Raw genomic sequence first — 21,599 nt, 5'->3', positions numbered from 1 at the left:
CACCTAAAGGCATCTGGGAAATGGATGGATGAGTTACATTTCCATTTACCGAGTGTAGCCTGTAAAGAAGACATGAAACCAACAGTGCATCTGTTCACAGTGGACAACTAGAACAAAGTCATCACAGCCAGAAAAATACTAGACAACAACTTTATTGTGTATCAAAATACTGTCTTACAAACATTTAAAAGCATTTTTCTATTCAGGACAATATTCATGTTTTTGTAGCAAGTGAACTTTAATGAAAAAAAAAAAGAAAAGCGGAGAGAATAGGAGGCAGCTCAAAATGTGAGAAACACTGAGAAAAAGCAACTTTTCTTTTTTGGTCATCTTGGAAAGATGTGATGAAGCACAACTTTTGTCCAGCGTCATTTTAAATTATTCCCTTTTTAAAAGAAATGTTTGCAACACATCAGGTTGGTTTTATCCTGAATCTGAGAGGGTCTTGGAGAAACTAACACACAGCGGCATCAAACACACAAAAAGCGGTGTTGTGAACGTGTGAGACAAGCTTCGCACAGTTGACTGTTGACCTAATGCTTTTATTTAATGTTTAATTAGATCTGTAATGTGCATAATTTTAAGAACAGCAGTGACTAAAACTGGTCACACTATCAGCAGGTAAAACAACTTGTCAAAAACATAACAAAATAAGGATCATGAAGAACATATACTGAGCGGACTGGACATTTTTGCAAATCACTAAACACCACCACCACCACCACAAACCACCCCTGGTCAGCATGAACAAATTATATTTTCTATGGACAATGAAAGAGTGTCATTTGATGGTCAAACATAGGAAGGCACATTTAACACTGGCTTCATTGTTCATATAAAATGTAAACTTCATATAGGGCCAAACTCAGTGGGAGGTATGATGCACCATTACGACTGAGCCATCTACAGTATGCCAAACTTTTCAAATGGAAAAAATATAAGCTAAAATGAACTGCTAGTTTACAATCATTATTGCCCTTATTCTCCTTCCCGAGACTTTGATTGTTAGAAATGTGACAAAATAGATTCTACCACTGAAAATAAAGAGGAATATTTGCATCTTTGGGAGATGGGTGGTTTTCTAAAAGGTCTGCATAAACTGAAATCAGGCTGAGAGAAATGTATAACCGGTGTGAGAAGGAGCTGTAAACAATTACAACAGTGGTAAGAGAAGTTGCTGATGGTGGTGCATTTTTTTTTCTATTTTTTTCTTTTCTTTCAGACAGTGATATAGAAGGGGCTGCCTGGAATGTGATCATCCCCCCATTTGACCACCAGGATGTACTCTCCCTTCTCTTTGAGCTGGTAGCTGACGTTATACAGGCGGTTGCCCAAATGTTTTACCAGGATCTCTTCACAGGGAACTTTGGGGCCGTCCACCCCAACCAGCAGCATGTTCCGACCTGCGGATACAGATGGAAACGTATCACGGTGTTAGATTAATGGTCCCGTATTTTGGCTATTTAGACCTCCAAAGAGTGACTCTCTAACATGGACTTAATATTAAAGTGTCAATTTTATTTAAAAAAACAACAACAAAAAACACCTTAGTTATGTCATACGAGTGTCCAGAAAAGGCTGACAGCTACTTCTGCTTGACCCAATTTTGTATCGGTTTTGTCCATATTTGACTAAAACCGCCCCCATTCCTCTGATTGGTTGCCTCCATGTAGAAAACCCACTTGTGAGAGCAAACTGATTTATTATGTTGACAGAGGTGGCTCAGGAGGTAGAGATCTTCGCTAATGACGTAGATTTGCTTGAGAAATTCGAATGACCCGATTTCAGGCTTCTTGGCAGATAAAAACATCTGGAACTCAGGAATGAGAGGATTTTAATTCATATTTCACATTTTCTGAGGCACCATAGAGCCAATATTACATCCCAAATTCTTGGGCAGGCAAAAGGTCCCCTTTAAATTAGGGATTAGGGTTAAATGTTTCATGCTGCTCCAGGATCATCAAGTCATTATTTTTTGTGTAGCTCTACTGTATCATTATTACCCTTGATGCTATTGACTGCTACAATATGTGGTTTGAAAAACTAGAATAGCACTCTGGGGAGAGAAAAAGTACCAAATCTGTGTTTTTGTGCGTGTGTGGGGGGTTCCCCCCCCTCCCCCAGAGTCCTATTCTAGTTAGAGGCAGTTTTAAGTTGGGCCTAATTAACTAATAAGATTTTCAAATTGCTAGCAGCTAATCAATCACCTGAGCCCCGGTCAAACTGTGCTGAGCTGAAATTAAACTGAGTTAAAACTTTGCAGTTCACTTAAAATATCCAACAATTTAATTCAAGATACAGTATATACATTTTTAATGACCATTGCCTTGCAACTTCACTGCCTCTCAGTAAAAACACTTAATAAAATGTAGAAGTAGCTGATTAAAATCTGGTTGCTTTTTCTAAAAATAGTCACTGAAGGTGGATAAATATAGCAACCAAATCAATTAGCTGGAAACATTTGATTCTTTTGTAAACCAGCTCCTCAGTGCATCTCAGCCGGACGCGGTTTGCTCTATGGAAGCCGTTTAAAAAAAGAAAAAGGAAAAAAAAAAAAAAAAAAAAAAAAAAAGAAATCACCCAGCCCTAGTTCATGTATGCACAGTGTACTTTTAACACAAGTGCTTTAGGAATAACTGTTCAATAGGAACCCATGTAAAAACTAAAAAAAAAAATAATAATTAAAAAAAAAAAGATATCTTTTGATAACTTTGACATAACTCAGGAGCTAGGCAATAAGTGATGCTTGCTGGGGTAGGTGAGAAACTCAAGACATGCCTGCTTTGCTGCAATCAACACTGAAGCTGTTCTTCTGACCAACAAAGCCCCTGTTGAGGCCATGACCTTTAGCCACCACCTTACTGGCATCTGACCGGATAGGAGCACCTTGCTGAGTGGAGCTGATGGCACGAGTCACGGGATCAACCATGACAAAGGAGGTTTCATGCATACTGTGGCTGGACACAAGCTTGGAACCTAGAGAAGTGTGGGACAGTGTTACCCATCAACCTTTACTTAGACACTCTACATACATGTCTTTCTCACCAGTGATCTTTGCCTTGAAGGGACTTCCCACAATGTGGTAGGGTCCACCATACTTAATAGATATGAGATAATTGCCAGGTGCCATTGGGGTGTATGTGACCTTGTAGCCCTCCGAGCACTCCACACAGTCCATCTTTACTTTGGAGGGACCATCAATGGTTACAGCCAAAGCCCCAGGGCCTGCATTGCTCGTGTTGACCACAAATTCACATGCTGTTCCTGTGGCAACAATGGAAGATTGGCGTTTATACAATGACCATTATTCCCCGCAGGACCACGCAGTTTGTTACCTGTGCTGCCTCTTTCCAAGCCCGGTCCATAGGCAGACACCATCCCAGGGTCTCCAGCCTGGCCCGTCTCGCCAACCCGGATCTTAAACGGACTACCAGGGATGTGACTTCCGTTGAACTTGACATCAATTAGATAGAGGCCATTCTCTCTGGGGATGAAGCGGACTGCATACTTATCTAGACAGACAGAAAATCACTTACGTAGTTGACATCAGAATTCTCCACAAAATGAGATACAGTGTTCCCTCGCCACTTCGCGCTTCACGTTTTGCGGCTTCAGTGCTTCACGGGTTTTTCCCAAATATTCATTTAAAAAATAAATAAATAAAAAAATACAGCCACATCGCGGAAAGACTCGTTTCATGTTGATGTGCGCATTTTCCCTGCATGCCAAACAAAGATGAGTTGACTTTGTACATGCCTGTACTGTACGGGCAACTCATACAAGGCGCGTGATTGGTTCCCGGCGCGACATCGACCAATGAGTTGATTGGCTGTGCATCATCGCAGCCACACCCAGCATCTTCCCTTGTTGTGTCTCGCCAGTCTCGTCCACGCTGTTGTGTTCGCAATAACTTTTTTTGGTTAGTTAAGCAAGCCCTTACAATGCCGCCGAAGCGCTGTGCCGCTGCGAAAGCTTCCTCCGGGGCGCCCAAGAGGAAGAAGAAAATGATTACCATCAGCAAAAAAGTGAAACTTTTAGATTTGATCAAAGAGGGTAGAAGTTATGCATCTGTGGCACGCCATTATGGCGTGAATGAATCTACAGTGCGGTACATCAAGAAAGAGGAAGCAAACATCCGCAAAACCGCTTCAATAAGGAAGCGAAACATGTGGTAACTCCGCGTAGTAAGAGAATTGTGAAAATGGAAGCTGCATTGGCATTGTGGATTGTAGGGAAAAGACAGTGAGTTTGGACCCCAATATTATCAGGACAAAGGCCAAATCGCTATATGACCAAATCTTGCCTGATGACGTACTAGCGCTGCCAGGAGTGATTTGCCTCCTCGAGGACGAGGCTTTTCAGCCAGCAAAGGCTGGTAAGAAAAACTTCAAAAAAGATACAATACTCTGTATGGTGAGGCTTCCTCTGCTGACAACGATGCTGCTCGTTGTTACGTGGAGGAAGAGTTTCCTAACCTCTCCTCCGCCACCAACACATTACTGTATAAGGATTTATAATTAAAGATTTAAGTAAATACGTGTACTGCTGTAATCTTCGTCTCAAATATGCAAAGTATAAAAACTGTTTACATATTTTAAACACTCTGGTACCCACATCCACAAAAATTCCTAGGGGGAGCAAATCCTACTTTGCGATTTTTCTGGTCCCCATTAACCGCAAAAAACGAGGGAACACTGTATTACCATAAGTTTGTTCAACAGTTGTTAAAATGAGTTCAGGTGCCCGTTTTGTGGTTACCTTGGTCAATCTCAGTAACACAACATTCCTCCAGAGCTCCTGATGGGCTGTGTACCTTTGCATCAATTACACCCTTCGCTCCATTCAGGCTGACTGCAAATGATGCTGGCTGGTTCACCTTCAAGCCAGACTCCTGCTCAACAAAACACACTCACACTCTCAACCTGGCATCTCTGTTGTTCAGCATTTAAGGTAACCCCACCACCATTATACATATACACAGTACATAAGACATTATTAATTTCTACCTTACCTGGAGGTCGCTAAGAAGGCTAAAGAGGAGGCTGTGTCGTACAAAGGCAAGTAGGAATTTAACAAAGTGAAAGGGAGGAAAAGTCTTGAGTGTGAGTGCATTTATACAAATAGCTACCCAGACAAATCAAAAGGATATTTTTGTGCATAGGTGACAAAACTTATACCCCGCTGAAATGAATTGAAGCAGAGTTGGTCTCAGCTCAGTTCACCGTGTGTATATTGTGAATAAAAAGTGATGGGGTTAGGTTAAGTTGACCACAAAAAGAAATGGTCATCTGTCAAACAAGCTCACTATGGGACAACAAAAATAAAGTTCAGTCTGCTTCAAATATGTTACAGTGTCGAGTGGGTCTGCATGAATCTATCAACATCATATGTCAATATGATTGTGATCAAAAAAATAAAGATGGAACATTATTTTATTCATCCAAATCAAGTTAGGAATCTGAATTATTTATTCCGCCTAAATTAAAAACGTAGTTTTTTTGGGGTTAATTGTCAAAGACGTTCCTCTTATCCACAGTAGTCATCCCATGTATACTACCATCGATATAATATAATTTATGTGTAAAAGGAAGGGGGGAAAACAGCCCATGTCAGACCTCTTTAACCCTTTAGCGCCCCGGAATCACATTTAGAGGAGGGAGGCTGTTGGGAGCCTTTAGAATGAGGCACGAGAAACACACACAGTCCTTCCTTATCCCAGAAGCCCTTAGCACTGCCCAACAATGCAGCAGCTGCTGATGAGTGGCCTGCATCTCTAAAGACATTTGATGCACTCGGTCGAACGGCACCGTAAGTCATTCTTTGCTAAAATGGCACAATATCTATCTGACTCCACTTTATCCACATATTAGCTAAATTCTGCTTTGCAACAAGTTCTGTTCTCATTGTCCATTGTTGCATTTTCCTCTACACTTCCTGATTGTTCGTACCTCAGAGTGGTATTTTACATAAAAGGTCACTTTACAAGCAGTTGCATTTTGGGCAGTGTACTGCGGCCTGGCGTGTGCTTGCACATGGACGTGTGAGTGTCTCAGAGCCTCACCTGAAGGCTGGCAACAGTGAGGCGTCGGGCGTCATCTGAAGGCGAGGCCACTGGAACGATGAAGGGGCTATCAGGGATGTGCTCGTCATTAAAACGGATTGACACCTCATAGTCTCCTACACACACACACACACACACATTCCCAATAAAAAGGAAACATTTATAAATTTATCAATTAGGCTACCAAAGGTGGCACAATAACAATTAATTCATTTTATTTACAGGCACCTTTCAGGGAACTGTACAAGGATAGTACACAAAAACTAACAGTAGGATGGAAATAACATGAAACCATCCATTAAAATGGCAAATGATATGGGCAATGTCAGAGTGAATAGGCAGTCCGGAATAGGTGTGTTTTGAGTCTGGATTTGAAGAGTGTTAATCAAATAAAACTATTTATAAAACATTTTTCATGCAATGAAATGCAACTCAAAGTACTTTACATCATTAAAAACAATCATAATGAGTCTATGCCCCCAGTTTAGCCTCCTACAACTTGTATTTGGCTTTTAATGGTCGACTATACTGCTACTATGCTTACATGCGCTGTACACTTTACTACGACTGCATACATGAGATGCACGCCATCTCTTCGGGCAAGTTGTGCAACGGCCAATGGCCCCACTATGTTGCATTTGCGATACTGTTGCTGGTGTCTACAGACTTCTTGTAGTCTACTTCAGAGTCAAAGCTTCGGGGATGAACTGTTTGGTATATGTGCAGATGATCTTAGTCCCGTCCAATTAACTGTATACATGCTGCAAAATAGTTATTTCAGTCTAATTTACTCCTATATCAGACTTTCTGACTTCCTTGTAAACATATGTACTGCATCTCTTGCCTCACCTGGCTCCTGCACAATGTAAGACACTCCACTCGAGCCATCTTTGCGGTCCTCAAAAGCGATTTCAGCCTTGCTTGGGCCCTCCACAGCAATACTGAGCCCTCCAGCTCCAGCCTCCCTCGTCCAGATACTAAATTCAGCTTCATACAAAAAAATAAAAATAAAAAATAAAAATAAAAAACAACGGTTCACTTTGGACAAACTCCTGTAATCTCATCATATAACAACCAGCCATCACACCCACCTGGCACTCCAGCCTCAGCTCTCTCCAGGCCTGGCCCACCAGCACGGACTTTATGTGCCCCTCCCTCTCCAAGGGGGCCAACAGTGAACTGGAACGGGCTGCCGGGCACGTGCATACCGTTGTATTTCACGCACACTGTGTGCACACCCGTCTCAGTGGGGATGAAACGTATGCAGTAGGTGTTGTTCTCTCCCTCCATAATGTCAGCCTGGTGAACCTGACCAGAGGGGCTGGTCACCTGAGCAGCCATGTCTGCTATGCTGATCTCTGAAGAAACAAGCATTTAAGGTGGTTGAATTGAAAACACTTATTCAGTAATCCTGGCAGAACAGGATATAAATAACAGTACAGTGGAACCTCAATTTAATGGATTTTGGATTAAACGTACATAAAAACAGTGTTCAGTTGGAACTTAATAAGCCCCCCAGCAAGATAAGTTTGGATAAACTTTGAAACTTTTTAAAGCCTTTTTTTTAACCATCAATTCACAATTTTGTAATGTACTAGCCATTTTTGGCCATGAAAAAGTACAGAACCGTTTGTACTGTACTGGTGTTTTAGGTCATGAAAAGTGCTCCGATTTTTTAACAGACAATCAGATTTAACAGCCAGCCCTTCGCCCCATTAGTCCATAAAAATAAAGCTTCCACTGTATATTGAATAATTGGTCACCAATAAAATAATGCACACAAGAACAGGAGTTCAACAGACAAGCACGCATTTTGCCACTTCAGATCATCTCTGTCACCTGGGATTTTGAGGCTGAGATCACACTGGCTGCCAACGTTGGCCACCGATGCGGCTCTCTTTTTCCTAGTGATGCTCTCCTTCATCCTGCCCTCGCCTGTAACCTTTACTGTGAACGCACTCCCTGTACACGCAATCACAAACAATAGGCAAGGTTAGCAATTTTGGACGTCACTGTTGTGGTCTGTCCTGCTATTTTCTCACCTGGAACATGTTGGTCAGCGAACTTGATGTTGATGATGTAATTCCCAGGTTCAGTGGGGCAGTATGTGACCTTACAGGTGCCGTCTTCCTGGTCCTCAGTGTTGATGTCCACTTTGCTGGGTCCTTCAATTGACAGGCTCAGGCCACCATAGCCTGAATAGACCAAACGTGTGAGAGTCATTGTAAATATTTTCTCAATGACATGCAAACTATAATGCTCTCAAGCTTGTACCTGCATTACGAGTGTCAATGATGAATTCAGCAGGCTCAAAGGTCCTGGCTTCACTCAGCCCCAAGCCACTAACATGAACGCGGCTGGCATCTCCAATCTCAGATTGGTTAATCATGACAGGGATGGGGCTGCTAGGAATGTGGCGACCATTTTTCTTTATGTTCACCAGATGTTCTCCAATCTCCTTTGGAACGAATGAGATGCCTGTAACAGAGAATGACAATGCGACCCAGGAAAGATATTTATAAGCTATCAAGCGTATATCTATTTGTTTATGCCAGCTACACTCACCAACATGCCCATTACGCAGCATCTTCAGGAGGCAAGGTTCCTCACGACCTGAAGGTGTGGTAAGTGAGGCTGTAAGTTGGCTCAGGTCAAAATCTCCAATGTCCAGAGGAATGTCAGCAGCTGATCCCACCTTCAGATGGGACATCCTCATTGAGTCATCCCCTGGAGGCAGGAACAAGACTGTGATAAACCTTCATACATCTGCAAACAACCCACTTTGAACCCCTGGGTACATTTATTTATGTACTGTATTTCAGGATTTCATAAGTGCAATTACCAGTAATCTTTGCTAAAAAGGGGCTGCCAGGAATGTGCTTGTCATTGTATTTGACCAGGATGCTGTAGTCTCCTGGCAGAACTGGCAGGTAGGAGACACTGCACGTCCCATCCTGGTTGTCTAAGCAGCTGATGTCTGCTTTTGATGGACCCTCGATGGCCAGAGACAGACCACCTACAGAAAGAAATAATATATGTAAAGACTGTGTGTAAATACTCATTTTGGTGAGCAATCTGGTAGGAAATAAATTGGCATGAATGGCCTTCAAACACACATTTGGCCCTATCCATGATGAGAGGTACAGAAAATGTATGGATGTTAATCATTTCCATGCTACTGTGTGAACACGGCATACCCTCTCCTGCATCTTTAGTGTTGACTGTGAAGACAGCAGGTTTGTTGACTGTCCCATGGATTAGGCCAGGACCATAGGCACTGACGTTACCACTGTCCATGTAGTCAACATAAAACTGCAGGGGACTTCCTATGAAGTAATAAAATTAGCAGACAAACCCCTCATTAATGTGATGCTATGAAATGTCTCAAAACAAAAAGACATACCAGGGATGTGAATGCCGTCGTATTTTATGTCCATCTCATGCAGCCCAGCCTCAATTGGTGCATACTTGACAGTAACAGTGCCATCCTTGTTGTCAGTGATGTCAGGGTTGGCAACCTTGCCTGATGGCATTCGGACTTCACCTTCAGTTTGGGAAAGACTACAGTGAGATTCATGCAACCCATAAGAGCTCAACCTGACAATTCAGTTCCCTACCTGTGATCTCTCCCTTCTGAATGGTGAATGGGATGACCAGGTCAAATGGCCTGAGCCCAGTCACATCTAGACCGTTCATTCCCAATGGTCTGTCTGTTGCCTAGGAGACAGGAAGCACAGGTCTAATACAGTGTATTAAGATGTCGTGGCGATTAACAACACAGCATAGGACCAAAAAAACAAACAAAATGGAATGAAACATTGAGATGAAATGATCAACAGTGGTGATCATTGGTATGATGATGACGATGACACCAAGACACAACTGACAATGAGATGAGGACTAAAACACTGGAAGGTCAAAGGACAGTTTAGCACCAAGTGACTCCGAAGACATGTCCACATGGATGACTGTCAACGCAGATCATTTGTCCCTTCAGTAAGATGTCAAAAAGCACTGGGCAACACTGTGATTCATAACAAACTCTTGATTTTTAGCTGAATGCCAATTTATTGACTTAATCAAATAATGACTGCAGCACTCGCTATATAATTGTTAACCAGTGTCTCTTTGTTACTGAGCAACTCTTTTGCATTGTCCATGTTAGGAGTCCTGTTAATGAAATGTAGGAAAATGGCAGAGGATGAGAAAGAAATGCCTCTCAGGTGAGACACCTGCAATGAGAGACTGCACAGACCAGCGCCAGAGATGTTTGATGGTGCAGAGCATAGGAAGGAAGTCGGGAAAGAGAATGGAAAAGAAGAGGTAGGACCCATTTATGTTTAACAAATGTTGAAAAGCGTGGGACAGAGTAGTTAGGTACCCAGGGCTGTTGAGCGTAGTACTGGGGCATTTGGCACTGCTGCATGAGCTGGTCTGATGGAGATCCCTCCAGCGCCTGGGGAGGGCGAGAGGTTGGGAAAAATAGAGGGGATTGTTGGGAAGTAAAACAATGTGACACCACCTGGATCCAATCATATTTCTGTGGGGAGAGACCATGAGACCAGGGGTACATTTCTCAAAGAGGTTTTCTTTAAGAAGACCCATTATGCTCTTCCTTGTCTCGCAAATACACAGAAGTTACAGGAATAAAATGTTCATAAATGAACATTAAGGTCTTCTGTAAAGAGTCTCTTCACTATTCTGGGCACTGTCCTGTTTCTGAAGTCAAAAAGCTGTGTGCATAGCTCTCTCACACCACCATAAGTCTTTGTTCTATGCAGGCTTCTGTTAGAGGTGACCTTTTTCCAGTGCTTGCTCGAATGTATAAGAACTGTGGTTCTGAACCCAGTTTACATGAGGTGACAATGTTAGTTTTGTACTATGCAAATTCAACTAAATTCAACAAATACTAGGATTATGGATACTCTATGTTCATATTCCAGACATTTCCAGTTGCTGACGTTGACTGAATCATGACTTACCGCAATTTCTCGTATAATGCGCATCCCCATGACTGCATACATGTACAGTTGTGCTCATAACTTTACATACCCTGGTAGAATTTGTGAAATATTGTTTTTGTTTTTAAGAATGATAACTGAACAACAACCATCATTAATTTCTTTATGGTTATGTTTTGTGTAATAATGCTTTTCTGAAATGCATGACAGTTTAATTTGAATCCCATTAAAATAAAATGTATTTCGCCTAGCCCTTTATGTTTTCTTCAAATAATTGTACCCATCTTACAAATTCTGCCTGGGTAATCAAACATATGAGCACAACTGTGTGTTTTCTTAGTTACTAAATAAAAGTAGGGCTGTGCATTTCAAAATACACTTAATATTTTGATCATATGGGTAGAAAGAAAATCATACCTTGTAAAAATGCCTTATACATAGGTAGAAGGGTTTTCCATAATTTTGAGGTCAACTTTGGGGGTGCGTATTATACATGGGTGCGCATTATACATGAGAAAATACGGTAATTTTTAATTCCCCACTGTATGCCCAAAATCTTGCAAATTACATAGTATCTGGGTCCTGTAAAATCTAGTCAGATCAGGCTGTAGTTTGTTGTGCTCATTGTCTTACACTGCATACTTTTATACCAAGCTGACCTACAAATACACTCACCGTGACTTGGAATGGACTGTTGGGAATGTGCTCTCCTCCAAAACGGACGCAGATGACATACTCGCCGGGCTGTGGCGCAGTGTAAAAGATGTCGAATGTGCCGTCCTCGTTTTCGACAACATCTACATCCACCTCTGCTCCCTCGGGTGTGCACACACTGCAGGTCACTTTGCCTTTCCCTGCTGCCTTGGCATCCACAGTGATGACTGTTTGTTCCCCAATCTGGATGGTTGGGCCAACACCAGCACCTGTGGGATTGAAAAATTATCAAGTATATGATAGTCTTGCACTCTTACGGTACTCATTTAGCATGCACATTTCACCACCAAGAGAATAGGTTAAAGATGAAATCTAGTCATGTTAAATCTAGAAACTATTTGCCCCACATCTGTAATGTTATATTTCTATGTAGAACGAAGCTTGATTAGCCGACGTGCCGGTTCAGCATGCCAACTTAACCTTTTTTTTGAGTTAGTATTAGTGTATCAAAATGATGATGTGGGCAAAATGGACATGAAATGAGAACTGGGCAGTAAAAGGGAAGAGGGAAATGTAAAAGGTGTAAAAGAAGAGAGAATTCGAGCCCAGTGTTGTTTCCATGCTAAAAGACAGGCGTTCCTCCACAGTATAAAGTTGCTCCATAGGCTTACCTAAACCGTGACCTCCGATTGAGACTGATAGTAGGAACGGTGACAAGCAGGATGTGCAAAAGACAAAAGTGACAAACACATGGTCAGGTAGGCGTGGGGGTGATTTGTTTTTTGTGCACTCCAAAAACTCAAATGAAAAAAAATAAAAAATATAAATAAATAGAACTGTGATAAGTGCTGTGTGAAGCAAGGAGGGGTGTGTGCATTTGTGGAACAGTGAATGGGCTAGGGAGTGTAACAGCAATAGAAACAACAAATACATGAGAAGTTCTCAAATAAGAAGCAGCAGCAGAATTGATTTTTACATAAAAGCTCCTGAGAAGCAGAGACATTTATGGGCTTACGTCAATCACTGGTCACGCGGTCCCATAATTCAAACCTCCAGAGGTTAAAACCAATGGGCATGGCTCTGCTCCCATCAATGTGACCCAGTGATGAAAATGCAGTGTAGCAGGGAGCAGCAGCCCAAACCGGCAATCTTATTAGAGCGGGAACTACATTTCGAAGCAAAGCTTAAAATCGAAACCCAAATACTGAAATGTGCATCACTGTTGGCCTATTTTCCTCTCACAATATAAGCAAGCAATGTAAATTCCTAGCGGAAAGATTGCTTTCAAGGTACTGTAATTCAGTAAATGGCGGATAATTTGGAATCTACATGTTTGAGGGTTGAACATACTGGAAAGAAAAATCCCAAATATGAACTAACATTTCTGGGGGAGTATGGAAGAAATGGAAACAAAATTTAAAAGTAAAATCCAGGGACATAAATGCAGTACAATGATTTAAGAATGAACAGTATGAAGATCTTTGGGCAAATGTTTAAAAAATAAAAAATAGCGATGATGGATGGGCATATATGTTTTTGTAATTGCCAAGAAGAGTTTGTCAATCATATTGAGTGATCTAACAGCTATTATTTTGGGCAGTTGTTGATGCATCGTTAAGTAGGCAGAACGGCTTTGACAACTTGGCAGCAGCCACCAGAAGGCACAAGAAATCCAAGCCCAAACCAGTCTGGTCCCTGAATAGGTGATTTTAGTGCCACGCATAGTCAATACCAGAATGCTGGATTTGTTTGTTTTGTAAAAGTAGGGTCGGGTTTAGGTCAGAGTCCACCTTTCTGCCTAGCTGGATGGTCTTTTCTGAATGATTTCCTTTGTTAATAATAAATGGCAGCTGCATAGTGTTTTTCAGGAGACTCAAAGACATACTCAGTACTCAACAGAATGGTTAACAAGTTTAAAAAAAAAAAAAAAAAAAAAAAAAAAACTGACTGCGACTGATTTCTCAAGGGCTGGAAAGATTTAGTCGGAGGAAATTTACCTGCATGCCAATATCAACAGGTATAAGAGCAAAAGTATAGAGGATGTTCAGTGCATACCTGTGACAGTGCATTTGCTGGCGTCTCCTGTGGGCAAGGCCCGGATGCGATATGGTGAATATGGGATCTCGTCTCCTCCATACTTGATCAAGATAGTATATCTGCCTGTCATGTCCGGAACATAGGACACCAAGTACGTTCCGTCATGGTTATCACGGATGTTGGCCTTCTTTGGCTTTCCTTCTGGATCCTGCACATACTTACTCATTAAACAGCGATACCAATTTTGTTACACTACATTCCTTACATGCCAAGAGACTCACAGTGATTTGCACTGCCAGCAGTCCCTCCCCTGCATCTTTGGCATCAATAGTAAACTCTACAGGCAGAGAGGCAGGCACCCCTGTGGTGTTCAGACCGGGCCCACTAGCACGGACTTTACTGGCATCGTGGGTAGGAAGCACCTTGATCTTATAGGGGCTGAAACAGGAGATATATTTCAGTGCCTTAGGCCCGGTATATAAAAAAGTCCATAATTTACACCTTCCCCACCACCGGCGGCAGAACAGAATCTTTGTGTGTGTTGTGTGGCGAAATTATTGGAGCACACCAAACAATACGACCAAACCTTTAAAATGCCTGATTTTTTATCTTTGCGTGTGGGATCTTTCACAGAAAAAAAGATCTTATAAGATCTGAAAAATTGTTCCGTGTACCAGGTCTTAGAAGACTACTATGGTTAAAGTCTGCATGTGTGGTACCTGCGTGGGATTTCCTCATCAGCATACAAGACGTTAATGGAATACGGACCCTCTCTAGTGGGAACATAGTTGACCGTGTGAGTTTGGTCGCCATTATCCACAATTTCTGCAGGTTCCACCACACCTAATAGACAAATCATTTATTTTAACCGTAATTTCTCATGTATAAAGCACATTTTCCCCCCAAACAATGTTTCTAAAGTCAATAGTGCGCATTATACATGGGTATAGTAAAAGTTAGTACAGTAAAATTTCTTCACAGGGAAGATACGCTTTAGAAAAGCAAACAATTATTTTTAAATCTTGTGATTTATTAGTTTACATCATATTTATGTTCACATTTAAAATGTTATAATTCATTTATTGTGTGTAAGTATCAAGGCTGTGATGCATCCTAGTGTATAGTTTTGACACTGCAGTATCATTAATACTAAAGTTTATTAGTTCTTGAGTAATGTATGCATTACTGTGGCGCACCCTAGTTTTTAGTTTTAACACTCCGACTTTACAGAGCTATATTCCATCTCCCATGTGACCATTGGCATGTTAGCCGGCTTGTACAACATACTGAAAGCTAGAATGGTTATGTGCCCAGATAATACATTCACTCCTGGTGCAAGATAAACTAAATATTTAAGACAACAAAAGCTGCAGAAGGGGAATAAACACACGTAAGCTGTATTAACATTCACAATAACAATTTTTTATTATATTGCACATGTTATACGGGTACATGACCTCTCTAGCTTTCAGCACGTTGAGCAAGCCGGCTGCCATGCCAATGGTCACGTGGGAGGTGAAAAATACCTCAGTAAAGCTGCAGTGCTAATACTAAACACGAGGGTGCGCCACAGTGATACATTACTAAAGAACAAGCAAACCTTTGTAATACTGAACAGACTTAGGACAAAATGAGGGGATCACTACCAACATTTATTGCATATAAAATCAATCAATGGACAAAGTCATGGGTGCGCATTATACATAGGAAGAGGGGTTTTTCTGATTTTTGGGGTCAACTTTGGGGGTGCGCATTATACAAGGGAAATTATGTTAATACCACCTAAAAGATCAAATGATCATTTTTGTAATACTGCAGTAAATGTCATCTTAAAACAAGCATTTATCACAACAGAGTCGTGAAAATGTAGGAACACACCTTTGGGTCCCTGTACGCGAACCTGCAATGGAGCCACTCCAGCTTTGGTAGCATCCACTGTAAAGGCCTGCGGAATATTGGCCCTGACATTGCTGCCAAGCCCTGGACCTTGGCATTTCACCTTGGAACTGTCCACTGTGTCACTGACTGGCACTGAGAAAGGACTGCCTGCGAAGACAACACATCAGGTTTAGACAAATGAAATGTAGAATACACATTTCCCTGCATGATGAAAATAACTTAAAATACCAATTCTAATTGAACCAGGTAACCCATTGGTCAAACGCCTGTTGTGAATTTGCCGTTCAGCATTAAAAGTAGAGAGACGGTCCAATAAAGTTACTTTGTAAAAGTTATAGTGCATTTAAGGTTCATCCTGAAATTTCACCCAAAATCCCTACCTGATTTTTTTGGAGTGTACGTTAAGCAATGATGGACAGATGACAGACAGCGTGTACACATTAACACTGAGAGGTAGCTAGCTGTAGTTTTTTCGTAAGTTGAGTACCATTGATGGGTTGTCCTCCATAGGTTACGTTGAGGTTGTATGTTCCCGGCTCATAGGGGATGTACTCAACACTGCAACTACCGTCCTTGTTATCAGTGCAGGACATTTTGGCCTCCGACGGACCTTCCATCGCCAACCCAAGACCGCCAGTGCCTGCTCCCCTGTAAATAAATATAAAAATGGGAAAATCCCTCACTTCATAGAGCAGTGAATTTGCTGAAACAGCTTTCAATTAAAGGTTTCAAGTTCCATTTACCGTGTCTCCACTGTAAACTTGTTGGGCTTGTTGGTAGTGCCACTTTTCAGGCCAGGACCATGCACGCGTACTCTGGCCGGATCACAACCTTCAGTGACGGCAACACGGAATGGACTTTTTGGCACTGGGGTGCCATCATAGGAGACCTCCACATTGTGTGGACCTAAAGCATACACAGGAAACATATTTAAGCCTGTGTACCAGAAACAACAATGCACTCTCTCTAAACTGGGAGGACGGTATGTTGCTACTAACCCTCTTCGTAGGGCGTGTACTCTACATTATAGGTTCCATCTCCAAGGTCGGTGATCAGGCTATCAGTACGGCTTCCTGATGGGTTGCTGATTAGCGTTTTGATGTGGTCACCTCCCGAAAGTGTAAGAGCTCGAGCATCCACTGTGAAATCTGTGGTGGCTTCACGGAATACACCTAAAAAAAAAAATGAAAGTCAACTTCATGTGCTGCAAATTTTAAAAGGTTCTAATGTAATGTCATCGTGCCCTAATGATACCCCACTGAATCAATGTAATTTTGTTAAAGGTTGGACAACGCCACTGAAACCAGTGCTTGGCAGTCAGTGTGTGACTCATTTGTGACCTCCACCACAGAGGTACACCTGCTTTTTGATGTCTATTAACTGGAAACTCAGTAGTTAGAGCTAGAAGAGTTCTGAAGAAACCATGATGTATGTCTATTTCCTTGTTAAGTCATTCACCCCAAACTCAACCAAATGACTCAGCATGCCAAATCTACAAGATGGTAGTTTGTGGTTACTATTGATTTTAAAAAATAAATAAAATGGGGTTCAGGAAAAAAGTTCATTTAGATCATTACATCACTGGAGAGGAAACCCCCCCACCCCTGTAGGAATGAACTAAATAATTTAGTGAAATTGAATTTTTAAAATCATTTTTTAAGACTTCTCCTACCAAACAATTGAGAATTTCAGCAGCAAACCTGCCATAAAAATAAATAAATAAAAGTAGCATTGTGGAAGTAATTTTACTTGTATTATACTGTCAAAGTCGCCAGCTTTTTTTGCTTGGACAGGGACCAAGTTCATTATGTTTATTAAAAAAAAAAAATGTTTTTTGTAAACAGTAAAATTTGTGGCTATCGCTATTAAATATGCACAGGAACACTTAAGTAGATTAAAAACAATCTAAGGTATTGAAACTCAATGTAAATCAAACATTCATGTCTATTATCCTTGCCAATGAATACTGAGTAGTACATGAACCAGAAAAACATCTGGAGACAAATTTAAGGTTATAACCCTTCTATTCTCCAAATTGTTTCACCTTTGCCTTCCACTCCTGGTCCAAACACACGGATTCCACTGGCATCGATTGCTGGCTCCACTGTGAGCCGAGCTGGGAAGTTGGGCACATCCTGGCCACCGTAGCGGATTGTCAGAGTGTACGAGCCAGGATAAAGGGGAATGTAGGTGATTGTGTATGTGCCATCCCCATTATCCTGGATATGAACTTCAGCCTCTGTACCACCATCGGAAATGATCTCTATGGTCAGTTCAGCTGGGCCAGCATTGGTACAGTCTACAATGAACTCCCCTGTTTCCCCAACCTTGGCACGCTCCAAGCCTGGGCCAGAACAGCGGACCTGACAGGAGATTATGAAATGCATTAACAACTAAGGCCTGCATCTCTAGAATTTAATTCATGAAAACTGTGCACATGTAGTCATTCACAATTACCTTGGAGGGGTCTGTGGCAGGATAAGCTATAGGTGTGAAAGGAGAGCCAGGGATCTGGATTCCATCGTAAGTCAGTTCAACCTGGTATGGCCCCGCTTCCCGTGGGATGAACTTCACGTGACTGGTTTCTGGACTCAGCCCAGGCTCAACCTAAAAAGATGATTCGATACGTCAACATTTGTATTCTGTATGAAACAAGTTGTAAAAATTACTTTGGACATAATATACTCCACCTTGCTGGCAACAGGCTTTCCTGAGGGGGCTGTCACTTTGGCTGCCACTTTGCCTTGACCTCCAGCACCCTTTGATTTCACAATCACTTCCTGGTCCTTGCCTACAGACATCTCTACAGTAAACACACAAGCACAGTAATGTAGAGTTGGGGGGGGGAAAAAAAAAAAAAAAGCTTGGGGTAAAACTGAAACAACAAGTTGATCAGATTGCAGCATGTATCTAAATGTGCATGAAAACAAGTTTTGAATGAAAAAGCATCAGCGTGTAGAAACAACATTGAACTATTAACTATGGTTTAAAACAGGAATGATGAGCACGTACTGTCCCCCAGGCCTGTGATGTTGATTTTGCTGAGGTCTAGTGAAGGCGCCACAGCCACATTAAAGGGGCTCTTGGGTATATGATCTCCACCATAAGTCACAGCAAGCCCCAGAGGACCCTGATTTCAGGAAGGAATTGAGATTCAAGGTGTCACGGTCAATGTCAATGACAAGCTTGTGACATAAAACAACAACTCCATTGTGTTAGTAGAGAACTTTAGAGTCAACAGTTAAGCGCAATGGTGAGTGTGGAAAGGAAGTGAATAAACTGATCCAAGCAGGTTAGGACGGGTGGAGAAAAGTGTCAGATGTGTTAAGTGATGGAAGAGTCTGTGCTAGAATGTAGCATGATTGAAATTAGCTCAGAGGGACAGCCAAGGTTAGATGCTTTAGAGACAAAGAGCGACCAGACTTCCATGGTTTGGACACGTTCAGGTGAGTGAGTGAGGATGGAGCTGCCAGGCAAAAGAGGTACAGGAAGCCCTAAGAAAAGGTTGTATGTAGTGAGTGAAGAGGCCAGATTGTATTAGAAATGAGGATGCAGAAGATAGATTGCACTGATAGAAAAAGATTATACACTGTGGCCAACTCCTAATGCGACAAGCCGAAAGAAAGGGGGGGGAAGATTGTGTCGGTTCTTCCAATCATGAGCACTTGGATACAATTACACTGAACAAAAATATAAACGCAACAATTTTGTTTTTGCTCCCATTTTTTGTGGGCCGGACTCCAACATGAAAACTTTTCTACATACACAAAAGGCCATTTCCCTCAAATATTGTTCAGTCAGTATCTGGTATGACCAACATTTGCCTCACACAGTGCAACACATCTCTGTTGCATAGAGTTGATCAAGTTGTTGATTGTGGCCTGTGGAATGTTGGTCCACTTCTCTTTAATGGCTGTGCGAAGTTTCTGGATATTGGCAGGAACTGGAACACGCTGTCGTATACGCCGATCCAGAGCATCCCAATCATGCTCAATGAGTGACATGTCCGGGGAGTATGCTGGCCATGCAAGAACTGGGATGTTTTTAGCTTCCAGGAATTGTGTACAGATCCTTGCAACACGGGGCAGTGCATTATCATGTTGCAACATGAGGTGATGGTCATGGATGAATGGCACAACAATGGGCCTCAGGAACCCGTCACGGTATCTCTGTGCAAAAAATGCCGTCAATAAAATGCACCCGTGTTTGCTGCCCATTACATACGCCTGCCAATACCATAACCCCACCGTCACCATGGGCCACTCGATCCACAACGTTGACAATCAGCAAACCACTCATCCACATGACACCACACATGCTGTCTGCCATCTGCCCTGAACAGTGAAAACCGGGATTCATCCGTGAAGAGAACACCTCTCCAACATGCAAGACTCCATCGAATATGAGCATTTTCCCACTCAAGTCAGTTACGACGACAAACTGCAGTCAGGTCAAGAACCCGATGAGGACGACGAGCATGCAGATGAGCTTCCCTGAAACGGTTTCTGACAGTTTGTGAAGAGATTCTTTGGTTATGCAAACAGACTGTTGCAGCAGCTGTCCGGGTGGGTGGTCTCAGACAGTCTTGGAGGTGAACATGCTGGTGTGGTTACACGTGGTCTGCGGTCGTGAGGCCAGTTGGATGTACTGCCAAATTGTCTGAAACACCTTTGGAGACGGCTTATGGTAGAGAAATGAACATTCAATGGCAACAGCTCTGGTGGACATTCCTGCAGTCAGCATCCCAATTGCACACTCCCTCAGAACTTGCGACATCTGTGGCATTGTGCTGTGAGATAAAACTGCACATTTCAGAGTGGCCTTTTATTGTGGCCAGCCTAAGGCACACCTGTGCAATAATCATGCGGTCTAATCAGCATATTGAAATGCCAGACCTGTGAGGTGGGATGGATTATCTCGACAAAGGAGAAATGCTCACGAACAGATTTAGACAGATTTGTGAACAATATTTGAGGGAAATGGCCTTTTGTGTATGTAGAAAAGGTTTTAGATCTTTGAGTCCAGCTCACAAAAAAAGAAAAAAAAAAAAAAAGTGTTGAGTTTATATTTTTTGTTCAGTATATTTTCACTTATGGGGTAACAAAAGTTTATAGCTACTATACATGCTTAACATACATACTCAAAGGCTTGGCTAAATTGTGTTTGGCGTCACGTCTTCTGCATGCGGCACACACAGAGCTTCAACTAATTGACAAGTATAATTCAGGGGCTTGGTGATGAAGTGCTGCCTCCATGAGTGAGAATACAATTCATGCTACACAGTTTTCACTCAACTTTTTTTTTTTTTTTTTTTTTTTTTTTTTTTTAAAAGTCTGGGCTCAACAAAGAGCCAACCTGTAGCTCCGTGCCTAGTTGTCAGGGTAATAACTGTTCTTGCGTTGGCACATTCCACAGTATAGGTGGGCATGGTATGCAGTGGCTCATTTGAATAAGAACAGTTCCCTCCAAAATAGAGTGATTTCAACCAGTGTGTTACAAGTCGATGTTAAGTGCCCTGTAATTATTTTTTCTGTATTTTTGACCAAAGCATGTCAGGGAAACACCTGAGAACTGCGCTAAACTATTAAAAACAAAACATCTTTAACTAGTGGCTGGACTTTGTTGTTGCTGGAGAATTATGAATTCATCTTCTGTTTAATATTCTGGTTCCGTCTACATGTTAGGGCCTTACCTGCTGTACAGGAGTGTATTTCACAGTGTGTGTGTTGTCATGGTTGTTAATGATTTCAAAGTCCTTAACAGCCTCTGCTTTGATGGGGCCGACAAAGCTGCATTCCAGGTTTGCTTTTCCCGCTCCTTTAGTGGTCACGGTGAAATGAGTGGGCTTGTTTAATTCAACACCTAGCAAAGACAGCAGAAGGTTAATTGGACTAGGCATGTTTTTATTGCATTTACAGCACTTAATTTTTTTCTGGCCTTCAAACAAAAATTATATTTTGAGAAAGAATGAACAATGGTAAAATATT

General features: G+C 41.9%; 1 protein-coding gene across 3 annotated transcripts in view; it reads right to left on the bottom strand.

The window, feature by feature from the left end:
- Nucleotides 1–136: 136 nt before the first annotated feature.
- flna (filamin A, alpha (actin binding protein 280)) overlaps nucleotides 137–21,599 on the bottom strand; it is a 60,452-nt gene continuing 38,989 nt past the window's right edge. Inside the window, exons 19-49 of one of the 3 annotated variants that reach the window (XM_061792882.1) lie at nucleotides 21,305–21,474; nucleotides 18,625–18,742; nucleotides 18,303–18,415; nucleotides 18,070–18,219; nucleotides 17,657–17,975; nucleotides 16,611–16,784; nucleotides 16,356–16,518; nucleotides 16,100–16,260; nucleotides 15,592–15,759; nucleotides 14,433–14,556; nucleotides 13,995–14,151; nucleotides 13,732–13,921; nucleotides 12,348–12,371; nucleotides 11,698–11,945; nucleotides 10,443–10,517; nucleotides 9,679–9,778; nucleotides 9,465–9,605; nucleotides 9,259–9,387; nucleotides 8,904–9,077; nucleotides 8,627–8,788; nucleotides 8,336–8,539; nucleotides 8,104–8,256; nucleotides 7,901–8,023; nucleotides 7,153–7,419; nucleotides 6,911–7,048; nucleotides 6,062–6,177; nucleotides 4,759–4,891; nucleotides 3,336–3,512; nucleotides 3,046–3,264; nucleotides 2,779–2,976; nucleotides 137–1,403 (exon numbers count right to left, since the gene is read on the bottom strand). In XM_061792882.1, the coding sequence (XP_061648866.1) occupies nucleotides 1,219–1,403; nucleotides 2,779–2,976; nucleotides 3,046–3,264; nucleotides 3,336–3,512; nucleotides 4,759–4,891; nucleotides 6,062–6,177; nucleotides 6,911–7,048; nucleotides 7,153–7,419; nucleotides 7,901–8,023; nucleotides 8,104–8,256; nucleotides 8,336–8,539; nucleotides 8,627–8,788; nucleotides 8,904–9,077; nucleotides 9,259–9,387; nucleotides 9,465–9,605; nucleotides 9,679–9,778; nucleotides 10,443–10,517; nucleotides 11,698–11,945; nucleotides 12,348–12,371; nucleotides 13,732–13,921; nucleotides 13,995–14,151; nucleotides 14,433–14,556; nucleotides 15,592–15,759; nucleotides 16,100–16,260; nucleotides 16,356–16,518; nucleotides 16,611–16,784; nucleotides 17,657–17,975; nucleotides 18,070–18,219; nucleotides 18,303–18,415; nucleotides 18,625–18,742; nucleotides 21,305–21,474 (4,973 nt within the window). In that variant the 3' untranslated portion in view covers nucleotides 137–1,218. The remainder of the gene's footprint in view (nucleotides 1,404–2,778; nucleotides 2,977–3,045; nucleotides 3,265–3,335; nucleotides 3,513–4,758; nucleotides 4,892–6,061; nucleotides 6,178–6,910; nucleotides 7,049–7,152; nucleotides 7,420–7,900; nucleotides 8,024–8,103; nucleotides 8,257–8,335; nucleotides 8,540–8,626; nucleotides 8,789–8,903; nucleotides 9,078–9,258; nucleotides 9,388–9,464; nucleotides 9,606–9,678; nucleotides 9,779–10,442; nucleotides 10,518–11,697; nucleotides 11,946–12,347; nucleotides 12,372–13,731; nucleotides 13,922–13,994; nucleotides 14,152–14,432; nucleotides 14,557–15,591; nucleotides 15,760–16,099; nucleotides 16,261–16,355; nucleotides 16,519–16,610; nucleotides 16,785–17,656; nucleotides 17,976–18,069; nucleotides 18,220–18,302; nucleotides 18,416–18,624; nucleotides 18,743–21,304; nucleotides 21,475–21,599) is intronic. The other 2 variants (XM_061792900.1, XM_061792892.1) reach the window with 2 other exon arrangements.

The sequence above is a fragment of the Phyllopteryx taeniolatus genome, chromosome 1, assembly GCF_024500385.1.
Source record: "Phyllopteryx taeniolatus isolate TA_2022b chromosome 1, UOR_Ptae_1.2, whole genome shotgun sequence".
NCBI classification, from domain to species: domain Eukaryota; kingdom Metazoa; phylum Chordata; class Actinopteri; order Syngnathiformes; family Syngnathidae; genus Phyllopteryx; species Phyllopteryx taeniolatus.
This window is presented reverse-complemented; position numbering and strand designations above follow the sequence as displayed.